Source organism: Scyliorhinus torazame, chromosome 18 (genome assembly GCF_047496885.1).
Source record: "Scyliorhinus torazame isolate Kashiwa2021f chromosome 18, sScyTor2.1, whole genome shotgun sequence".
In the NCBI taxonomy this organism is placed as follows: domain Eukaryota; kingdom Metazoa; phylum Chordata; class Chondrichthyes; order Carcharhiniformes; family Scyliorhinidae; genus Scyliorhinus; species Scyliorhinus torazame.
The window spans coordinates 88,776,573-88,799,871 of NC_092724.1; the positions used below are offsets into that span (position 1 = coordinate 88,776,573).

General features: G+C 47.7%; 2 protein-coding genes across 9 annotated transcripts in view; both read left to right on the plus strand.

Moving 5' to 3' along the window:
• Positions 1-7,497, plus strand: part of LOC140395357 (fas-binding factor 1 homolog) — a 192,561-nt gene extending 185,064 nt beyond the window's left edge. For all 7 annotated transcript variants that reach the window (XM_072483003.1, XM_072483006.1, XM_072483007.1 and 4 more), the window contains 2 exons: positions 3,665-3,786; positions 6,440-7,497. In XM_072483003.1, coding sequence (XP_072339104.1) covers positions 3,665-3,786; positions 6,440-6,523 — 206 coding nt within the window. In that variant the 3' untranslated portion in view covers positions 6,524-7,497. The remainder of the gene's footprint in view (positions 1-3,664; positions 3,787-6,439) is intronic.
• A 2,832-nt stretch (positions 7,498-10,329) lies between these two features.
• The window catches only part of mrpl38 (mitochondrial ribosomal protein L38), a 41,048-nt gene continuing 28,078 nt past the window's right edge, over positions 10,330-23,299 (plus strand). For both annotated transcript variants that reach the window (XM_072483011.1, XM_072483012.1), the window contains exon 1: positions 10,330-10,490. In XM_072483011.1, the coding sequence (XP_072339112.1) occupies positions 10,397-10,490 (94 nt within the window). In that variant the 5' untranslated portion in view covers positions 10,330-10,396. The remainder of the gene's footprint in view (positions 10,491-23,299) is intronic.

The window sequence follows — 23,299 nt, forward strand, 5'->3', positions numbered from 1 at the left end:
ACTAGACAACAGGTGAGGGAATTTCCGTTGCTCCCGACACAGGGGATACAGGACAGGGTGCTTTCAGGGGTGTGGGTCGGAGAGGGCAAGGTGTCAGAGATTTATAGAGAGATGAGGGAAGAGGGGTAGGAGTCGGTGGGCGAACTAAAAAGAAAGTGGGAAGAAGAATTAGGGGAGGAGATAGAGGAGGGTATGTGGGCTGATGCCCTAAGCAGGGTAAATTCCTCTTCCTCATGCGCCAGGCTTAGCCTGATTCAATTTAAGGTGCTACATAGAGCACACATAACGGGGGCAAGATTGAGCAGGTTCTTTGGAGTGGAGGACAAATGTGGGAGGTGTTGCGGGAGCCCGGCAAACCACGCACATATGTTTTGGGCATGCCCGGCACTGGAAGGGTATTGGAAGGGAGTGACGGGAGTGATTTCGCATGTGGTGAAGGCCCGGGTCAAACCAGGCTGTGGGTTAGCTCTATTTGGAGTTGCGGAAGAGCCGGGAGTGCAAGAGGCGAAAGAGGCCAATGTCGTGGCCTTTGCGTCCCTAGTAGCCCGGCGCAGGATCCTACTCATGTGGAAGGAGGCGAAACCCCCCGGACTGGAGGCCTGGGTAAACGATATGACGGGGTTCATTAAACTGGAGCAGATAAAGTTTGCCCTGAGAGGATCGGCTCAAGGGTTCACCAGGCGGTGGCAGCCATTTCTCGACTACCTAGGGGAACGTTAGAGGGAAGACAGATGACCAGCAGCAGCAACCCAGGGGGAGGGGGGGGGAGGGGCTTTAGTTTAGTTTAGGTCAATAGACAATGGGGTTTTGTTACCTGTGTATCGTTAAAAATCTCTGTTTTGTTATTGTTTCGTTTGCTTTGTAAGAGGGAAAAATTGTTGTTTGGAAAAATTTTTCAATAAAATATATTTAAAAAAAAAAAAGAAAACTCCTATCAAAGTGACCGCTCCTTTCCTATTTCTAACTTCAGCTCACACTACCTCAGTGGACAGATCCTCCTCAAACTGCCTTTCTGCAGCCATTATACTATCCTTGATTAACAATCCTACTCCTCCACCTTTTACCACCTTCCCGAATCTTACTGAAACATCTAAACCCCAGAACCTCCAATAACCATTCCTGCCCTGTTCTATCCACGTCTCCATAATGGCCACAACATCGTAGTCCCAGGTACCAATCCATGGTTCAAGCTCACCAACCTTATTCCTGATGCTCCTCGCATTGAAGTAGACACACTTCAAACCACCTTCATGCCTGCAGGTCCACTCGTGTGACCTTGGTACCTTCCTCAGTACTGCACTACCCTCAACTTCCTGAACTCCACCAACGCTACCTCCTGGATTACAAATCAGTTTCCCATCCCCCTGCCAAATTAGTTTAAACCCTCCCGAAGAGCTGTAGCAAATTTCCCTCCCAGGATATTGGTGCCCCCCTGGTTCAGGTGTAACCCGTCCTGTTTGTACAGGTCCCACCTTCCCCAGAATGTGCTCCAATTATCCAAGTAACTGAAACTTCTCTCCTATACCATCCCTGTAGCCACGTGTTTAACTGCACTCTCTCCCTGTTCCTCACCTCGCTCACACGTGGCACTGGCAGCAAGCCAGAGATGACAACATGGTCTGTTCTGGCTCTCAGCTTCCACCCTAGCTCCATGAATTAGTTTTACATCCCCGTCCCTTTTCCTACCTATGTCGTTGGTACCAACGTGTACCATGACTTGTGGCTGCTCCCCCTCCCCCTTAAGGATCCTGAAAACACGATCAGAGACGTCACGGACCTTGGCACCCGGGAGGCAACACACCAACCGTGAGCCTCTATCGTTGCCACAGAACCACCTAAGAGTCTCCAATAGCTAATGCTCTCCTGCTCTCCCACCTTCCCTTCTGAGCCACAGGGACAGACTCAGTGCCAGAGACCTGGTCACCGTGGCTTACCTCTGGTAGGCCCCCCCTCAACAGTATCCAAACGGTATACCTGTTATTGAGGGGCACAACCGCACTGACTGCTTCTTCCCCCTCCTTTTAAACATCACCCAGCTACCTTCATTCTTAGGAGTAACTACATCCCTGTAGCTTCTATCTATAACCGACTCTGCCTTCCGAATGATCCTCAGTTCATCCAGCACCAGTTCCCGAACACGGTCTTTGAGGAGCTGGAGATGGATGCACCGCAGGTGAACTCAGCAGGGCCACTGACGGTGTCCCTCACCTCGAACAGCCTGCAGGAGGAACATTGCACTGCCCTCTCTGCCATCCCTTCCATTTATCCACTTGACAATTACAGAGAGAAAAAAACATCTGATTTTCACACTCCCCGCAGGTTAGAGGTGGTGGAAGGGTAGAGAGGAAAAGGAAAGAAAAGCTTACCTCACCAACTCACCACACAGTCTTTTTTTTTTGGTTAGAGGGGGAAGATGGGTGGGAGACACTACCTGTGTAGTGTCTCGGGTTCAGCCACTGCCTGAAATATATTAGTTCTAAAATCTCATTCGACAGCAGCTTTCCACAATTCACTCCCTGCAACAGCCAATCAGCGTCGCCGCTCTGCCGCCCTCTGCAGGATATTTGCCTCAACTTGTCCCCGCAGTCTATCCTCACTGAGAGCTCCTTCTAGTCGCAGTGACTGCACCCGAGGCAAATCACTCTCCGCAACAGCCAATCAGCATCGCCGCTCAGCTGCCCTCTGCAGAATACAAGAGCAGGGATGTACTGCTGAGGCTGTGTAAGCCTCTGGTCAAACCCTATTTGGAATATTGTGAGCAGTTTTGGGCCTGTATCTAAGGAAGGAGACTCTGGCCTTGGAGGGGTCCAGAGGTTCACAAGAATGATCCCGGGAATGAAGGGCTTGTCATATGAAGAGCGGTTCAGGAATCTGGTCTGTAACAGATGGAGTGTAGAAGGGGGGATCTCATTGAAACTTCCAGAAAACTGAGAGGTCTAGATAGAGTTGACGTGATAGCATGGTGGCGCAGTGGTTAGCATGACTGCCTACGGCGCTGAGGACCCAGGTACGATCCCAACGGCGGGACACTGTCTGTGTGGAATTTGCACATTCCCCCTTTCTGTGTGGGTCTCACCCCCACAATCCAAATGTGCAGGGTTGATGGATTGGAAACACATCAGTGGAGAGGCAGTGGCGCAGTGGTATTGTCACCGGACTAGCAATCCAGAGACCCAGAGTCATTCTCTGGGGACCCGGGTTTGAATCCCGCCATGGCAGATGGTGAAATTTGAATTCAATAAAAAATCTGCAATTAAAAATCTAATGGTGGCCATGAAACCATTGTCGACTGATGTAAATCCCATCTGGTTCACTAATATCCTTTAGGGAAGGAAATCTGTCATCCTTATACTGACTGGCCGACATGTGACTCCAGATCCACAGCAATATGATCGACTCTTAAATGCCCTCAGAGGTGGGCAATAAATGCTGGCCCAGCCAGCGATGCCCACATCCCATTAATGAATAAAAAAAAGATTGAATAGCGGAGCTGGTTGGATGGGCCGAATGGCCCAATTCTCTCCCATATCTTGGACTCAGGACTTTTTATATTTGTCTGCTCATCTCCAACTGTAAATCATTTTTGAATTGGTTCTCTTTCACCTGTGAAGAAAGAGCCATCATCCCACAAGAATAGAATTTGAACTCTGTATTTGCCTTTCAGATTTTCCTCCGGTGCTTAATAATGGAATATTTGGGAATTCTAGGGTGGATAGCAGTATCGAGACAATTAGGCCTTCAGAATTGGAGGCCAAACTTGCAATTTTCAGACATGCTGCTAAAAAGGTGAGGTCCCCTGGATTTGAAAGTTTGAGAAATGTTCTGGGTACGACAGCAAATATGGAACAACTATGTAAAATGCAATGGCCTGTTTGAACAGAGGTTAGCTCACAAAATATAGTTTCTGGGTTCAGTTATCCTGACAGTCAAAGAGAGAACAGATATGGGATGTTAACCAAAGTCACAGTAAGATGGTCCAGGCAAGAGTGCACACCCGTCTGGTGTCGCAGTGGTAAGAGTCAGTGCTGCAGAGATGACATAGAGGAGAAAACTATATTAGCAATATTGAGGTACAGTGGAGTAGGCGACTTGAGCAAACCTGTGATGGCCATGCTGAGTACTGTAGTTTTGAATGCACATCATTTGGATCTGGTTTACTGAAGGCATCTGGCACTCACCATTGTAAATAGTGAACTGTATGTAGGTGAACATAGCTGTGGGTGGTGAGGGTGGAATACACAAGAGGCCAGAGTCTGAGGATCAGAGTTTGGGAGGGAAGGTTTGCAGGATAAGGGAATTTACAGAGCAAGGGTAAGTCTGGCAAAGTTAAACACAAGGCTGAAAAATGTAAGTATGAGGCATTGAGAATGAGATGGTTAATGGCCAGGGCATCAGATTTTGAATGGAATGCAGTGAAGGATGGGAGGCTGGCCAGGAAAGCAATGGAGTAATCAAGTTGGGGGTGACAAATGCATGGATGACAGTTTCAGCATCAATTGAATTGAGTGAGACAGGAGTTGTGTTGCGAAGGTGGAAGTAAGGACTCTTATGTGACGGAGAGGAGATGGGGTCAAATATAACACCACGAATGTGAGCAAGCTGGTTCGGTCTGTGGGAGCGGCTGAAGAATTTGTGGCTGGGGCATGGAATTTGTGGTAAGGTCTTCAGCCTTACCAGTCTTCAAATAGAGAACATTGTGGCTCATCTAAGACAGGATACTAAACAAGCAGCTTGACAACATAAGCGTCCATGTTGGGTGGTGGGTAAATAGATCTGGTTGACATTATAGAAGCTGATCCCATGTCCACAGATGATCTTGTCAATGGACAGAACATAAATCAGTGCTTTTGGTTGATTTCCCTTGATCCCTTTACAAGTGGAATTTGCTGCTGGGGAGGTGGTGGCGGCAGATACGATAGTGACGATTAAGAGGCATCTTGACGAATACATGAATAGGATGGGAATAGAGGAATAAGGACTCCAGAAGTGCAGAAGGATTTAGTTTAGGCAGGCATCATGATCGGCGCAGGCTTGGAGGGCCGAAGGGCCTATTTCTGTACTGTACTGTTCTTTGTTCTTAATTACGGACGATGTCCAGATTACAGAAAAATCACAATACCCGGACCACCTTATATTTTGGCAATGTTTGAGTTTAAATAGGAAATATTTTTTGAAAACTCCATTGTTGATCACGGCTGCGTTCACCTGGTGCCCAACACCCATCTTGGTAACTGTGGGTCTACCTGCTTGTCTGTGCACTCTGCTCAAAGGTGACATGGCCAGCCCAGTTTGTGCTGGACACACAGCGGCCGTTGCACCTCATACCAAGCCATCTCTGTCCATTGCCCGACTATTCTGGCGGTCTCCCTGAAAAATCTCAATGGACATGGGAGTATATAATGAATGGCAGGACACTAGGAAACTCAAGAGGAACAGATGGATCTTGGGGCACTTGTTCACAGATCCATGAAGGTGGCAGAGCAGGTGAATAGGGTAGTTAAGAAGGCATATGAGACACTTGCCTTTATCAGCCCTGGCATAGAATATAGGAACAAGGTTATGTTGGAGCTGTATTGAACGTTTGTTAGGCCACAGCTGGAGTCGTGTGTGCAGTTCTGGTCACCTCACTATTGGAAGGTGGTGATTGCACTGGATGGGGTATAGAGGAGATTCACCAGGATGTTGCCTAGATAGAACATCTGAGCTTTAGGCCTGGAGTCAATCACAAGGGGGTATAGTTGTAGGGTGGGCGTAAGGAGATTGAGGGGATTTGAGAAAAAACAAAAATTCACTCAGCAGGTGGTGAGATTCTGGAATATACTGTCTGGGAAGGTAGTGGAGGCTGGAAACCTCACAACCTTTAAAAAGCACTTGGATGAGCACTTGAAACACCATTGCATTCAAGGATGTGGGACAAGTGCTAGCAAATTGGATTAGCGTGAGATTAGGGGTGGATATTGTCAGTGCAGATTTATGAGCCGAAATAGGGCCTTTGCTGCGCTGTACGACTATGACCTCCAGTCCATGGTGTCTCAGCAACACCAGTCTGGATCACGCAGTCATCTGCATTCCATGGAAAACTGCTGGGAGCAGGAACTATCGAGACAGTTTTCCACTCCTTGCCCCAGGGTTCTTGGGGAAATTGTGTTGCTTCCTTTGGTCTGACTAAGATTAATTGTTGGTACACATCAGAAAATCTGCCTGTTAATTATCCTGGGAAGGCTGTATTCCTGCTGGTTATCCAAGTAACACAAGGTAAACAGTTTGGACATTAGTCTAGGATCAGCACATTCCAAAATGTAATCAACCTGGAATTAAGGTATTCTGAAATGAGTCTGCACAACTCTGTGTCGAGTCAACACCTCAGTGATGCAGTCCAGTCTGTAGTCAGTCCATGTTAAGCCCTTCAGTGACTCTTGCCTTTGCTTCCCCTGTGCAGGACCGTGACTTTCTTGAAGATGAGCAGTTCTTCCTAGAAACGCTGAAGAAAGCTCCATATAACACAACTTTCCAAACAGTGTAAAACACACAAGTGACACTGATGTTGAGGGATTTTTAAATTTCTATATAAATACCTTGTGTGTGATTGATAAATGTAGTGATTGTTTTTTAAACAGTATATATCGTATTTTTTTACATTTATAATAACCTTTGTAAGCATAAGTAAATCATTTTGTAAATGAACAATATTCCTGACCATTCCAATGGTAATACATTTCTAATACATTTGTTGGCACAGATGCAGCTCATTCTTTGACACATTTAGACACCCTCCAGCAAGAACGCAAGATCATATTGCATGCAGGGGACTCCCATTCAATGTTAAGCCTGGTTCGGCATGGTTTTAAACTGTTGTATCTGTTATTGGACCGTTCCACCAGCTCAGGTCCAAAGCCCTGTCTCTGCTTTCAAATATGGATGTTGTGAACAGTCCGCTTTTTGTGAAAAATGTACTTTTGAGTCAGTATTAAGCAAGCTTGTCCATTGCCCAGATCTGGTTCGTACCAATGTCAGTTTTTGTTTTACATGAAATATCCAGCTCGAGTATGTTTATCTCCCTGGAACAGCAAAAGGTGTCAAGACGTGATCCTGCATCTAATTTCTCGACCAGCAGTTTGTGCGTGTGAAGGGAAGGGGAAGAAGATCACATCAGTGTTATTTTACCATGTGGATAGATACCAGAATATCATAAATTTCAGTATGATCCTTGTTGCAGATTAACCTGTGATCACATTCAAAACTGGGAAGACAGTCCTTTTTCACCTACCCTTCCCACGCCATCCTAAAGGGCAGGAAGTATTAGACACAACACAGCAAACTATCCTTGGTGGATAGAGGACAGTTTTCACTCGGGAAGATCCTGTATGGTTATCATGTCTTTGCTTTACAGGGTTTCATTTTTTCTCCCAGTGAACTAGAAGATTCGTTGGTGTATTCAAAGTTCTGTGTAATTCAGTTATATGCATTTTTGAAATAAATTCATAAAAGATACTAAAAGTGCAATGCACAGCAGATCGGCACAGGAAAGCAAGTTATGGTTACCGTTTTGGACGAAACACTTAATAGTGTCAACGTCAGGTGGGGACAGGACTGGGCTCAAACCTAATGCCCCAGGTCCAAATTGGAAGAAAGAATTAACCTTGGCTTCTTTCACAACCTTCAGATTTCCCAAGTGTTTCAAAGAAAATTGTTAAAATTGCAGTCTGTCATAATCTAGGGAAATGTGGCTGTTTACTCACAGCAAGATCCAGCAATGAGATAAATAACCAAGAATCTGTTTTTGTGTAATTTGATTTGGCCAGGACACTAGAACCTTTATGCTGTTTAAGTTGTGCCATGGGATTCTTTAGGTAATGTGAGAGTAGAAAAAAAGACAGTACCTCTTGACTGTGCAGCATCCCCTCATACGCTGCTTAAGTGTATGTCTAGAATGCCCCTGGAGTGGTGCTCAAGCCTTCTGACTTGAGCAATAATGTTAGCCACTGAGCTAAGCCTAACATCTAGAAGTTTACACTTTAATAATTACAATTATTCTATGAACAGGGTTGTCACTGTAATGAGCCCTAATATTTAAATACACAAATATTTTCTGGTATTAATAGATATTAGAAGTAATTTCCAATCGTACTACTGAAGAGAGCCCACCCACCACTTTCTCAGAACAGCTAGTGTTGTGGCCTTTCCAGCAATGCTGACAACTTTAGAATACTTATTTTAAAAATATATCAGTCTTTTTCTTTTGACATCCTGTCTAATTTGTATGATCCAAACTGTAAACAAAGGCACATTATGGTGCCTTACTGGAGTCGTTGGGTGAATCAGGGGAAGACTCAGGATTACTGGGAGTCGGACAGCACAATTAAGAGTTAAATTGCAGGCAGCATGCCGGTGCAGTGGTTAGCACTGCTGTCGCACCAAGGTCCGAGGTTCGATCCCAGCGCTGGGTAACTGTCCGTGTGGAGTTTGCACATTCTCCCCATGTTTGCGTGTGTTTCGCCCCCACAACACAATGATGTGCATGGTAGGTGGATTGGCTATGCTAAATTGCCCCTTAATTGGAAAAACTTAATTGCGTACTCTAAATTTATAAAAAATTTAAATTGCTCTATCAATGCCTATCGGAACTTAATAGGAGCAGGGGACCATATGCCATTCCCACCATTTAATAACATGACTGAACTTGCAACACAACTTCACATTCCTGCCCAACCTCACATTCTCGGACTTCCTTAAAAGTCCAAAAATGTAAAGAACATGGGTTGAATTTACTCATTGAACATCCAGCGCTCTCTTGAGGTAGAGCGTTTGAATGGTTCACAAACCTGAATGAAATGTTTCTCTTCATTTCGGTCTTAAATGGCTGATCTTTTCTCTGGAGACTAAACTCCCTAATTCAGGATTCCCAGCCAGCATCTATCTACCCTGTCGTGCCCTCTCAAACCTTGTATCTTTCAGTAAGATTACCCTTCATTCTTCTAAACGCAAGAGTATAGGCCCATTCTGCTCAATCTCACACTGGGAATCAATCTAGTGAATCTTCCTGGCACCTGTTCTAAAGCAAGTATATCCTTCAGTAAAGAGGTCATAACTACACTACTCGAACCACCACATCTCAGAATGGATACATTGGCCTTACAGGAATTGCAGCCTAGATTTACCAGAATGAGAGCTGGGCTACAAGGAGTGATTTCACCCACTAGGTTTGTATGCCTAGAAAGTTAGAAGTTTAAAGGGTCAGTTAGATTGATAGATGGTACAAGGAATACATCGAGTAGATGGAGAGAAACTAATTCCGCTGCCGAGGGAGTCTAAAAATCAAAGCCAGACCTTTCAAGGGTGAAATTAGGAAATATCCGTTCACTATAAGGGTGGCAGAAGTGTATAGCACTCAAGCGCAAACAGGTGTTGAAGCTAGATTAATGTTAAATTTAAAATTGATAAATTTTATGAGGCAAAGGCAGATGTATAGAGTTAGATCACAGATCAGCCATGGTATACCGAATGGAGTAACAGGAGCTAAATGGTCGGTTCCTAAATCCACAGGGACCATTTCACAATGTAGGGGATCCTAGATCACAGAATTCATCCACTATCTCTGCAACCACTCTTTAGAAAACCATACGATGCAGGTTATCGGGCCCAGGGTACCGGTTAGCTTTTAACCCCATTAATTTCTCCAGTACTTTACTAGTATTTCATATAACATCCTTACTCTTATTAAACTTTGGTTCCCCACTATTTCTATCTATAGTGTTGTTTTTCCTCAGTGCAATTGTGGCACATCACCTCCCATCTCTATCTGACCCGTGTTTATAAAAATCATAGAATGGTTATAGCAGAGGCCACTCAGTATATCTTGTCTGTGCCGCACCTCTAAAGGAGCAATTCACCAAGTGCCACTTCCCTGTATTTATCCTGTAGTCAGTTTTCCATTTTAAGATCATGATCCAGTTCTCATTTGAACGGCTTGACTGATCCCCATGTTCTCGATCCGATCAATGGAACCGTCTCTCCAGTCTAATCCGTCCAGACCCCTCATGATTTTGAATACCTCGATCCAATCTCCTACACAGGTGGCGGAGGCTGCCCCCCCCCCCCCAAATCCCATCCCATTCCCAGCTTTCACATTCTGTTCACAATACTGCCCTCAATCCTGGATATAAACTAACAGAAGAATTTGGCCTGCATCTCGCTGCAAAATAAACATCGTTTCCATGGGGTCCTGTACGCTGAGTTCACTCACTGTGCCCAGCCTAAACCCCGCCCTTTTCACAGCATTCCCGGGCTGAGGAACTGAGTGGCTGGAGGACTGCTCACGGCGAGTGGCTGATGGGATACTGGCAGATTGCTGAGGGCGATGGCTGACGGGATGCTGGCGGACTGAGGCACAGGAAAGATGGCGGCGTTGGCGAGGGAGCGAAAGGGGTTATTGTGGGCTTTGGCTCGGAGTCTGAAGGCCACGGAGCCGGTCAGGACGGTGACAGGCACGGGTGAGTAAACGACAGGGGCTGGAAAAATCCTCAAGGACTGGGATATAAGAAGCTGCTCTGAACCGAGTGCACATCAGCTGGCGACACCATGGGAACCCTTCAGAGCGCAACTCCGCAGGCCAGGGGCACTGAGGCCAATTAGACATCTGCCTGCCACTGTCTGGGCCGCTCTGCCCTGCACGGTGTGGGTCCTCATCTTAGTGCAGAACTAACCCAGCCTAAAGACAACATCAGGCAGCGGGAGGCCAAGGCAACAAACGCGTTAAATAACTAACGTTAACGTTAGAGTTATTTAGTTTAGTGACCGGGGGAAAGCAGTCTGGAGAAGGCCATCACCGCTGGTACTCCCGGGCTCCTCAATCAAACTGTGATTGTGGCCATGGTGCGAAATGACCGGGACTAATCCGGACTGAAGGTTACGCACAGTACATACAAGCAACAAGAGGAGGCCATTTGGTCCCTCGATCCTGTTGCACTATTCAATCAGATCCCGCATCACCCACCCCACCATAACCTTTTAGCCCCGCCCTTCTTACCAAGAATCTATTTACCTCTGTCTTAAACGTATTCAAAGATTCTGCTTCCAATAACTTTTTAGGATGTTTCCAGCGACTCTCAACCCTCTTGAGAGAGAAAACATTTCACCTTGCCTGTTTCAAATGGGTGACCCCTTATTTGTGAACAGTGATGCCCAGTTCTAGATTCTCCCACAAGAAGAAACATCCTCTCCACATCCAGCTTGTTATACATAGAAAACAGAAGCAGGAGGGCACTATTCGACTCTTCGAGCCTGCTCTGCCATTCATTATGACCATGGCGGATCATCGAGTTTAATAGTCTGATCCCGACACCCCCCCCCCCCCCCCCCCCCCGGCATATACTTTGATCCCTTTCGCCCCAAGAGCTATATCGAATTTCTTCTTGAAATTACACAATGTTTTCATATCAACCAATTTTTGTGGTAGTGAATTCCACAGATTCACCACTCACTGGGTGAAGAAATTTCTCATCACCTCAGTTCTCACACCCACCAATTGCGAGCTGGAAGACCGGTTAGTTTGATATTGTAACGTCCGGAGACCGCCTACCCTGTTTGTCAGCTGACCAATGGTACAGACTGACTGTCATCATTTGACACAAAGCTTTTATTGATAACAGACATTATTTACAAACAACCAGATGCTACACAACTATTAAAGAGTAACGTGTCCACCTCGCACATCCCGGGAGGAGGCCGCCCACCCGCCTTCACCCGACCATTCGGGGATCAGGTAGATGGTACTGATAAAGCCCATAGTCCAGTTTTTGGTGGGGTTCCCCTGAACCACTCTTCTTGTCACCGCCGATGTCCCTCAAACGACCGACGATCGAACGAATAAGTCCACCGGCCCAGTGTTCTTCTCCATTACGAACGCCCGCCGAAAAAGTTCCCTCGGGTACTGTAAAATGCTCTATCGAGCCGTCATCCTGGAATGTTAAAAGGCGGCATGCGCTCCCCGACCACTGCTGGTTTCCTTCCGCGACCCTCGGATACAGGGTGCGGCGGAACTCCCCCTTTTTAACCATTGTTTTTTTCCGGGTTGCAAGTGTGGGTACTAGCATGTTCTGGCGTTCTCGGCTAGTCGATCTTTTACCGCCCGTCCCCGAGTACCGGAGGAATAGGTGCGGGATCCCCAACGCGGTGACGCGCAACACCATCGCTGGGGCGCGACTCGTTGCAGTATAGAAATCGCCAGATTCCCGCAACTACATGTAAATGGCGGCCCCGGATCCGAAACGGCACCCGTTTTTAAGAGCCACACGCATTACTCCCGCAATGTGTGCCGTGTTCTCGGCGAGTCGATTACCTTTTCCGTTCCTCCCATGCACTGGAGGACTCGGTGCGAGCTCCCCAACGAAGGGCGCGACTCATTGCGGTAAAGAACACGAGATTTCCGCAACTACATGTAACTGGTGGCCCGGATCCGAAACGGCATCCATTTTTGAGACCCACCCAGTTACTCTCGCCATTTCTCTCTCCAGCTACTTTAGCCGGCTCCCATTCTCAGCCTTCATAGGAACCGTTGCCCGACGGGACCGACGCGGAGGCGTAACTCGCTACAGTATAGAAACTTGCTTAGGGTAAAGATTCCTGTAGCTACTGTAACTATAAAACCTTTGACCAGTAAGAGAGGCAATTACGGCAGACGCCCGCCGAATGGAATCTATCCACCGCAATATTCTCATCGTTAAAGGTCTCGGGCCCGACTCTCTCAATGGGCCTTCCTTAAGAGAGTCATACCCCCTAGTTCTGGACTGCCCCACCTTTGTGAACATTCTTTCTGAATCTACCCTGTCTAACCCTGTTAGAATTTTATAAGCTTCTATGAGATTCCCCCTCACTCTTCTAAACTCCAATGAAGATAATCCTAACCAATTTAGTCTCCTTATGTAAATCAGCCTGGTAAACCTTTGCTGCACTCTCTCCATAGCAAGAACATCTTTCCTCAGATAAGGACACCAAAACTGCACACAATACTCCATGTGTGGCCTCACAATGCCCTCTGCAACTGTAGTAAAACTTGGTGGCCTTGGATGAGTGTCTGTGTGGAGTTTGGACTTTCTAACCGTTTCTGCGTGGGTTTCCTCCGGGTGCTCTGGTTTACTCCCACAGTCCAAGATGCGCATGTTCCACGTTAGGTAGATTGGCCATGCTAAATTTCCCCTTAGTGTCCAAAACGTTAGGTGGGATTATGGGGATAGGGCTGGGGCGTGAGCCTAGGTAGGGTACTTGTTACAAGAGTCGGTGCAGATTCGATGGGCCGAATGGCCTTCTGCACTACAGTGTTCTATGATCCCTATTCCTATACTTAAATCTCCTCGCTATGGAGGCCAACATACCATTTGCCTTCTTTACTGCCTGTTGTACCCGCACGCCAATTTGAGCGACTGATACACGAAGACACCAAGGTCTTGCTGAATATCCACCTCTCTGAATTTACACCCATTCAAATAATAATCTGCCTTCCTAGTTTTGCTACCAAAGTGGATAACGTTACATTTATCCACGTTATGCTGCGTCTGCCATGCCCACTCACTCAGCCTGTCCAAATCCCACAGAAGCATCTCTGCATCCTCCTCCCACCCAACCTTGTATCATCTGCAAATCATCAATATTGAAATAATACGTTTAGTTCCCTCGCCCAAATCAATAGGTAATGTGAACAGTTCAGGTCCTAGCACATCCCTGCGGTATCCCACTAGACACTGCCTGCGAATCGGAAAAAGACTAATTTATTCCAACTTATTGCTTCCTGTTTGCTAACCAGCTTTCTATCCATCTCAAGACACTAACTGCAATCATATATGCTTAAATTTACACAGTAATCTGCTATGTGAGACCTTGTCAAAAGCCTTCTGAAAGTCTAAATAAGCCACATTCACAAGGTCTCCCTGGTCAACTCTACGAGTTACATTTTCAAAGAAGTCCAATAGATTTGTCACGCATGATTTCCCTTTCATATATCCATACTGACTTTGTCTGATTATACCACTGCTATCCAAAGGAAATGCTATGAAATCCTTGATAATGAACTCTAGCAATTTCCCTACCATCAATGTTAGGCTCACTGGTCTATAAGTTCCATGTTTTCTCTCTACCTCCCTTTTTTGAATAATGGAGTTACACTCACTACCCTCTGTGGTATTATAGGTATTATGGTACCTGATAGGCTAAAGCACCATTGGTGGAAACTGTATGCTTGCTATTGGTTTGAGTGTATGATAGCTCCGCCCTGATAGGCGGGGTATAAGAACCCGTGCCGCCCCAGCAGCCCTCATTCTGTACCTGAGCTGCTGGGGGCAACATCTAGCTTATTAAAGCCTTCAGTTGGACTACAACCGCGCTTTAGTGGTCATTGATCGTGCATCAATTTAATAAGCTAGTTTTTAAGAAGAAAGGATGGAGCACCGAATCAAGCCGGAGGGTCTGCAACTTAGCCCCCACGCGGTGAACTCAGCGGCAATCTTTAAGCACTGGCTGGCGTGCTTTAAAGGGTATCTCGAGACAGCCGAAAACGCACCCACGGGAGAGCAGAAACTGCATGTCCTGCACTCCAGGATGAGCCCGGAGATTTACACCCTCATCGAGGAAGCGGAAGACTTTGATGCAGCAATAGAGCTGCTAAAAGGACACTATAGTCGCTCAGTAAACCAGGTCTACGCCCGGCACCTGCTTGCAACAAGGCGACAAACCCCTGGGGAATCGCTGGAGGAATTCTACCGTGCATTACTCGTGTTGGGCAGAAGCTCCAACTGCCCGCAAGTTTCGGCGAGCGAACACACGGAACTCTTAGTCCAGCTGTCGTGGCAGGTATGCTATCGTCACAAATCCGCCAGCGCCTGTTAGAAAAGGACACCCTGGGTCTCAAGGAGGCACGGTCCCTGGCAGGTTCCCTGAACGTGGCCTTCAGGAACGCCCGCGCTTACGTTCCCGACCGCACGGCAGCCCCCAGGGCAGCGTGGAACCCCGAGACTTTCCCCATTCCCCCACAGGCCTGCGCTGCAAGGCGGCCTGGCAACCCCGAGGGGCCCCGCTGCTACTTTTGCGGGCAGGCCAACCACCCCCGCCAGCGCTGCCCGGCACGCACATCCACCTGCAAGGGATGCGGCAAAAAGGGCCATTTCGTGAGGGTATGCCAGGCCCGAGCGGTGGCCGCGGTTTCCAGCGGCGAATGCGGATCACAACCACAGACTTCTCCACGGACCCCGTGCGGCCAGCGGTCGCCGGCACCTCCATATCCCAGGGCCACGTGCGGATCCCGGGCGCCGCCATTTTGTGCACCCCCAGCCATGTGCGACCAATGGGAGACGCCATCTTGGATGAACCCCCAGGACCCCAGCTCGGCTGCCCACACACTGCCCGAACAGAACTCTCAACTGCTGCGATTGGCCTCGGTGACTCTGGATCAGTCTCGGCCTCGAACATTCTCAACCGCTACGACGACCGTATTCATCAACGGGCACGAGACATCCTGCCTAATTGACTCGGAGCACGGAGAGCTTTATACACCCCGACATGGTACGGCGTCGTTCTCTCCTCATACACCCCGTTAATCAAAAAATCTCACTGGCCTCCGGTTCACACTCAGTGGAGATAAAGGGGTTTTGTGTAGCAAACCTCACAGTCCAGGGAAGGGAGTTCAAAAATGTCCATCTCTACGTCCTTCCCCACCTCTGCGCGGCTATACTCCTGGGTTTAGACTTCCAGTGTAACCTTCAAAGTCTGACCTTCCAAATCGGCGGCGCTATACCCCCCCTTACTGTCTGCGGCCTCACGACCCTTAAGGTTGACCCGCCTTCCCTGTTTGCAAACCTCACCCCGGATTGCAAACCCGTCGTCACCAGGAGCAGACGGTACAGTGCCCAGGACCGGATCTTTATTAGGTCAGAGCTCCAAAGGCTACTGAGGGAAGGGGTCATTGAAACCAGTAACAGCCCCTGGAGAGCTCAAGTAGTGGTGGTAAAGACCGGGGAGAAGCATAGGATTGTCATCGACTACAGTCAGACCATCAACAGGTTTACACAGCTGGACGCATATCCTCTCCCCCGCATATCCGACCTGGTAAACAGGATTGCGCATTATAAGGTCTTCTCCACGATGGACCTCAAGTCCGCCTACCACCAGCTCCCCATCCGCACTAGTTGCCGCAAATACACTGCCTTTGAGGCAGATGGGCGGCTCTATCACTTCTTAAGGGTTCCCTTCGGTGTCACCAACGGGGTCTCGGTCTTCCAGCGTGGGATGGACCGAATGGTTGACCGGTACGGTTTACGGGCAACATTCCTGTATCTCGATAATGTCACCATCTGCGGCCACGACCAGCAGGACCATGACAACAACCTCCGAAAATTTCTCCAGACCGCTAAAATCCTTAACCTTGCGTACAACAAGGATAAATGCGTGTTTAGCACTGACCGTCTAGCCATTCTCGGCTACATAGTGCGAAATGGAGTTATAGGCCCCGACCCTGAACGCATGCGCCCCCTTATGGAGTTCCCCCACCCTCACTGCCCGAAGGCCCTGAAACGCTGCCTAGGGTTTTTTAGCTACTACGCTCAGTGGGTCCCCAACTACGTGGACAAGGCCCATCCCCTGATCCAATCCACAGTTTTTCCCCTGTCGATAGAGGCCCGCCAGGCCTTCAGCCGCATCAAAGCAGACATTGCAAAGGCCACGATGCACGCCATCGACGAGTCCCTCCCCTTCCAGGTCGAGAGCGATGCGTCCGACGTAGCTCTGGCGGCCACCCTCAACCAAGCGGGCAGACCCATGCCTTCTTCTCCCGTACCCTCCATGCTTCCGAAATCCGCCACTCCTCAGTCGAAAAGGAGGCCCAGGCCATAGTAGAAGCTGTGCGACATTGGAGGCATTACCTGGCTGGCAGGAGATTCACTCTCCTCACTGACCAACGGTCGGTGGCTTTCATGTTTAATAATGCACAGCGGGGCAAGATAAAAAACGACACGATCTTGCGTTGGAGGATCGAACTCTCCACCTACAACTACGAGATCTTGTATCGTCCCGGGAAGCTAAACAAGCCTCCTGACGCCCTGTCCCGCGGCACATGTGCCACCGCACAAGTGGACCGCCTCCGAGCCCTCCACGAGGACCTCTGCCACCCGGGGGTCACTCACTTTTTCCATTTAGTCAAGACCCGCAACCTGCCCTACTCTATCGAGGAGGCCAGGACAGCCACCAGGGACTGCCAAATCTGCGTGGAGTGCAAACCGCACTTCTACCAGCCAGAGAAAGCGCACCTGATAAAGGCTTCCCGTCCCTTTGAACGCCTTAGCATGGACTTCAAAGGCCCCTTCCCCTCCGCCGACCGCAACACGTACTTCCTGAACGTGATTGACGAGTACTCCCGGTTACCATTCGCCATCCCCTGCCCAGACATGACCGCAACCACCGTCATCAAGGCCCTCCATAGCATCTTTGCACTGTTCGGGTTCCCCGCTTACATACACAGTGATAGGGTGTCCTCCTTTATGAGCAACGAACTGCGTCAATTCCTGCTCAGCAAGGGCATCGCCACGAGCAGGACGACCAGTTACAACCCCCGGGGTAACGGACAGGTAGAAAGGGAGAACGGAACGGTCTGGAAGACCGTCCTACTGGCCCAACAGTCCAGGAACCTCCCAGTCTCCCGCTGGCAAGAAGTCCTCCCGGATGCCCTCCACTCCATCCGGTCACTGCTTTGTACAACCACCAATCAGACACCTCACGAACATCTCCTTGTCTTCCCTAGGAAGTCCTCCTCTGGGAGCTTGCTCCCGACCTGGCTGGCAGCACCCGGACCCATCCAGCTCCGAAAACACGTGCAGGCGCACAAGTTGGACCCGTTGGTCGAGGGGGTCCATCTGCTCCATGCTAACCCCCAGTACGTCTACGTGGCGTACCCTGACGGCCGACAAGATACGGTCTCTATCCTACGGGACCTGGCGTCCGTCGGAACCCCATGCACGTTCCAGCCACCAGTCCCACCCTCCCCTCCACCGCAGCACCTTACAGGAGGATCGGTCCTTCCGCCGCCCCCGTCTAGGCCCCCCCCCCACCCACCGAAGCCCCCCGCAGGCGCTCCCTTCCCAGGTCAGCCGTTTTCCCCACCAGCGCCGTCTAGGGGTGATGAAGCTGCCATGGAGATTGAAGCCACGCTCCCGGAGTCGCAGACGCCCGAGCCTCCACCAGAGTCACCACCGAAGCTCCGACGATCACAGAGCACGACCAGTGCCCCCGATCGACTGATTGCTTCATTTTAACTGTAATCTAAATATAAACCATCAAATGTACATAGCTACCAGACTTGTAAATAGTTACTAAACACTGTACGGAGGTATTACGATACCTCCATAACTAATTATACCATGTTGTTAGGTTTGTAGTTTCTGGCCACCACCCCCGCCAGACTCTTTTTTTTTAACAGGGGGTGAATGTGGTATTATAGATATTACGGTACCTGATAGGCTAAAGCACCATTGGTGGAAACTGTATGCTTGCTATTGGTTGGAGTGTATGATAACTCCGCCCTGATAGGTGGGGTATAAGAACCCGTGCCACCCCAGCAGCCCTCATTCTGTACCTGAGCTGCTGGGGGAAATCTAGCTTATTAAAGCCTTCAGTTGGACTACAACCTCGCTTTAGTGGTCGTTGATCGTGCAACAGTCTCTAATCTATAGGAACCAATACAGAGACCAAATAATTTTGGAAAACTGCAGTCATCTATTATTTCTAGGTCTACTTTCTTCAGTACTCTGGCATGAAGATTCAGGCCCTGGAGATTTATCCACCTTCAATCCCATTAATTTCTCCGAAATCATTTCTCTACTAATACTAATTACCTTCAGCTACTCTAAAACTTATGTTTCTCAGAACTTCTGGTACATTATTCATGTTTTCCTTTGTGAAGAAAGAAACAAAGTACAAATTTAGTTCCTCAGCCATTTCTTTGTTCCCCATTATGAATTCCTCCATTTCTGTTTGTAAGGGGCCTACATTCGTTTTTATAAATGTTTCTCTTCAGAGTCAGTTTTTATGGTCCCCACTAGCTTATTTTAATATTATCCCTTCTTAAGCAGTCCCTTGGTCTGCCTTTGCAAAATTTTTAACTGTTCCCAATCCTCAGATCTGTTGCTCTTTCTTGCTAAGTTGTGTGCCTTCTCTTTGAATCTAGTACTATCTCTAATTTCCCTTGTAAGCCCTGGTTTGGCCACAGTTCCCTTTCTACTCTTGCGCCAAATAGGAATAAACAACTTTTGGAGTTCACCCATTAGTTCCTTGAATGCTTGTCATTGCCTGTCCATTGTTCTTCCTTTCAGTAATGTTTCCCAGTCCATCATAAACAGCTCATGCCTCATACCATCATAGTTATCTTTATTGAGGTTCAGGACCCGAGTCTTAAAATCAACTATCTCACTATTCACCATGATAAATAATTCTACTATATTATGGTCACTCATCCCCAAGGGTTCTCTCACAGCTAGGTTGCCAACTAATCCTTTCTTTCAGGATCTTAAAAGGTTTTGATTAAGTTGCCTCTTGTTCTCCAAAACGCCAATGGGTACAAGCCTAGCCTCGCTAATCTTTCCCCAGAAGACAACCCAACCATTCCAGCATATTCTGATCTGAACTGCTTCCAGTGCATTTACATCCTTCAATAATAATGTACACAATACTCCAGATGTGGTCTCACTAGTGCCATGTACAACTGAAGCATAACCTCCCTACTTTTGTATTCAGTTCCCTTGACGATAAATGATAACATTTTATTAGCTTTTCCAATTACTTGCTGTTCCTTCATTGCCCCTTAACATTCATGTACCAAGCTGATTTGGACCAGTACCAGTCATTTACAAATTTTACTCTCTTTTCTTTCCCTCATACTGCCCCTCAACTTCTTGCAGCCTTCATTCAGCAAGGATAATGGTACAAACCCGCTCTGCAGCTCCTGTGGTACAGACCTCCTATGGTCTAATTCGAGCTGTCCCATGCTCACCAGCATATCCCCTACAATAGCTCCATCTTCTGTACTTAGGGGTCAACTTTGGTGTCGCTAAAAATTTCATCTTTCGTGATCTTATTTAATAATAATAATCGCTTATTGTCACAAGTAGGCTTCAATGAAGTTACTGTGAAAAGCCCCTAGTCGCCACATTCCGGCACCTGTCCAGGGAGGCCGGTACGGGAATTGAACCCGCGCTGCTGCCTTGTTCTGCATCGCAAGCCAGCTATTTAGCCCAGTGTGCTAAACCAGCCCCTGTCAAAATGTTCACCTCACCCCTTAGGTTAAGGCAAGCTGACAGATGACATCCTCGCAGTGCTTGATGCTGAGCTCAAGACACCACATCAAGTCCATCACCCTATTTCTACCTGGAAAACTTGCCTTTGCTCTTAACTTACTTCCACGGGGCAGCACGGTAGCACAAGTGGATAGCACTGTGGCTTCACAGCGGCAGAGTCCCAGGTTCGATTTCCCACTGGGTCACTGTCTGTGCGGCGTCTGCACGTTCTCCCCGTGTCTGCGTGGGTTTCCCCGGGTGCTCCGATTTCCTCCCACAGTCCAAAGACATTCAGGTTAGATGGTTTGGCCATGATAAATTGCCCTGAGTGATCAAAAAGGTTAGGAGGAGTTATTGGCTTACAGGGATAAGGTGGAAATGAGGGCTTAAGTGGGTCGGTGCAGACTTGATGGGCCTAATAGCCTCCTTCTGAACTGTATGTTCTATGTTCACTGCCCTTGAGATCCTCAACCACATGCTTGCCTTTCTGGCCTCCTGAGCTCAACCCTAGACACACTCCAGAACACCAAGTCCATATCCTCTCCTACATGAAGCTTTACCCATTATACTAATGCCCCACCCCCAATCCCTTGCTCTCTCACGCAGTGCATTCGCTTCAGAATCCTTGATGTGGTCTTCAGATTTGTCTTACCCCTCCTTCATCTTTGCAGCCTGCTCTATTCTTCAACTCTTCATTTGCCCTTTATTTTGCTCACATTTCCCAACTGCTGCATTGCCATTGATGTGGCAGATGTTCAAACAGTCAGCAAAACAACAACTCACTTTTATAGAGCATTTTAAAGTCGTACAATATCCCACTGTTTCACAGGAGAGTTATCAGACAACATTTAATACAGGGAGATATTGGTTTGCTCATAGTTGTGGGTTCTGAAGAATGACGTCAAGGAGGGGAGAGGCGGAGGCAATTTCAGAGTTCAGAGCCCAGGCAGCTGAAGTCGCGGCTGTCAATGATGGAGCGATGGAAAACTAGGAAATATAGGAGAGCAGCTATAACACAAACACAACATTGGCCTTGAAATTAGCAAACGTGACACCACTGTTTAAAAAATGAGGTAGGCAGAAAGCGGGTAATTATAGGCCAGTGAGCTTAACTTCGGTAGTAGGGAAGATGCTGGAATCTATCATCAAGGAAGAAATAGCGAGGCATCTGGATGGAAATTGTCCCATTGGGCAGACGCAGCATGGGTTCATAAAGGGCAGGTCGTGCCTTACTAATTTAGTGGAATTTTTTGAGGACATTACCAGTGCGATAGATAATGGGGAGCCAATGGATGTGGTATATCTGGATTTCCAGAAAGCCTTTGACAAGGTGCCACACAAAAGGTTACTGCATAAGATAAAGATGCATAGCATTAAGGGGAAAGTAGTAGCATGGATAGAGGATTGGTTAATTAATAGAAAGCAAAGAGTGGGGATTAATGGGTGTTTCTCTGGTTGGCAATCAGTAGCTAGTGGTGTCCCTCAGGGATCAGTGTTGGGCCCACAATTGTTCACAATTTACATAGATGATTTGGAGTTGGGGACCAAGGGCAACGTGTCCAAGTTTGCAGACGACACTAAGATAAGTGGTAAAGCAAAAAGTGCAGAGGATACTGGAAGTCGGCAAAGGGATTTGGATAGGCTAAGTGAATGGGCTAGGGTCTGGCAGATGGAATACAATTTTGACAAGTGTGAGGTTATCCATTTTGGTAGGAATAACAGCAAAAGGGATTATTATTTAAATGATAAAATATTAAAACATGCTGCTGTGCAGAGAGGCCTGGGTGTGCTAGTGCATGAGTCGCAAAAAGTTGGTTTACAGATGCAACAGGTGATTAAGAAGGCAAATGGAATTTTGTCCTTCATTGCTAGAGGGATGGAGTTTAAGACTAGGGAGGTTATGCTGCAATTGTATAAGGTGTTAGTGAGGCCACACCTGGAGTATTGTGTTCAGTTTTGGTCTCCTTGAGAAAGAACGTACTAGCACTGGAGGGTGTGCAGAGGAGATTCACTAGGTTGATCCCAGAGCTGAAGGGGTTGGATTACGAGGAGTGGTTGAGTAGAATGGGACTGTACTCGTTGGAATTTAGAAGGATGAGGGGGGATCTTATAGAAACATATAAAATTATGAAGGGAATAGATAGGATAGATGCAGCAGGTTGTTTCCACTGGCGGGTGAAAGCAGAACTAGGGGGCATAGCCTCAAAATAAGGGGAAGTAGATTTAGGACTGAGTTTAGGAGGAACTTCTTCACCCAAAGGGTTGTGAATCTATGGAATTCCTTGCCCAGTGAAGCAGTAGAGGCTCCTTCATTAAATGTTTTTAAGATAAAGATAGATAGTTTTTTGAAGAATAAAGGGATTAAGGGTTATGGTGTTCGGGGCGGAAAGTGGAGCTGAGTCCACAAAAGATCAGCCATGATCTCATTGAATGGTGGAGCAGGCTCGAGGGGCCAGATGGCCTACTCCTGCTTCTAGTCCTTATGTTCTTATGTTAGTACTACAGCTGGGATGTTTGCAGGGCTCATAGCCATTGCAGTGTCTTCAGCTGTTTCTTGATATCATGTATAGTGAAGACTGACATCTGTGATGCTGGGGGCCTCAGAAGGAGGACAAGATGGATACAGAACTGGCTAGGTGATAGAAGGCAGAGAGTAGCAATGGAAGGGTGCTTTTCTGATTGGAGGGCTGTGACTACTGGTTTTCTGCAGGGATCAGTGCTGGGACCTTCGCTGTTCGTAGTATATATAAATGATTTGGAGCAAAATGTAACTGGTCTGCTGAGTAAGTTTGCGGACGACACACAAGTTGGTGGAATCGCGGATAGCGATGAGGACTGTCAGAGGATACAGCAGGATTTAGATTGTTTGGAGACTTGGGCGGAGAGATGGCAGATGGAGTTTATTCCGGACAAATGTGAGGTAATGCATTTTGGAAGGTCTAATACAGGTAGGGAATGTACAGTGAATGGTAGAACCCTCAAGAGTATTGACA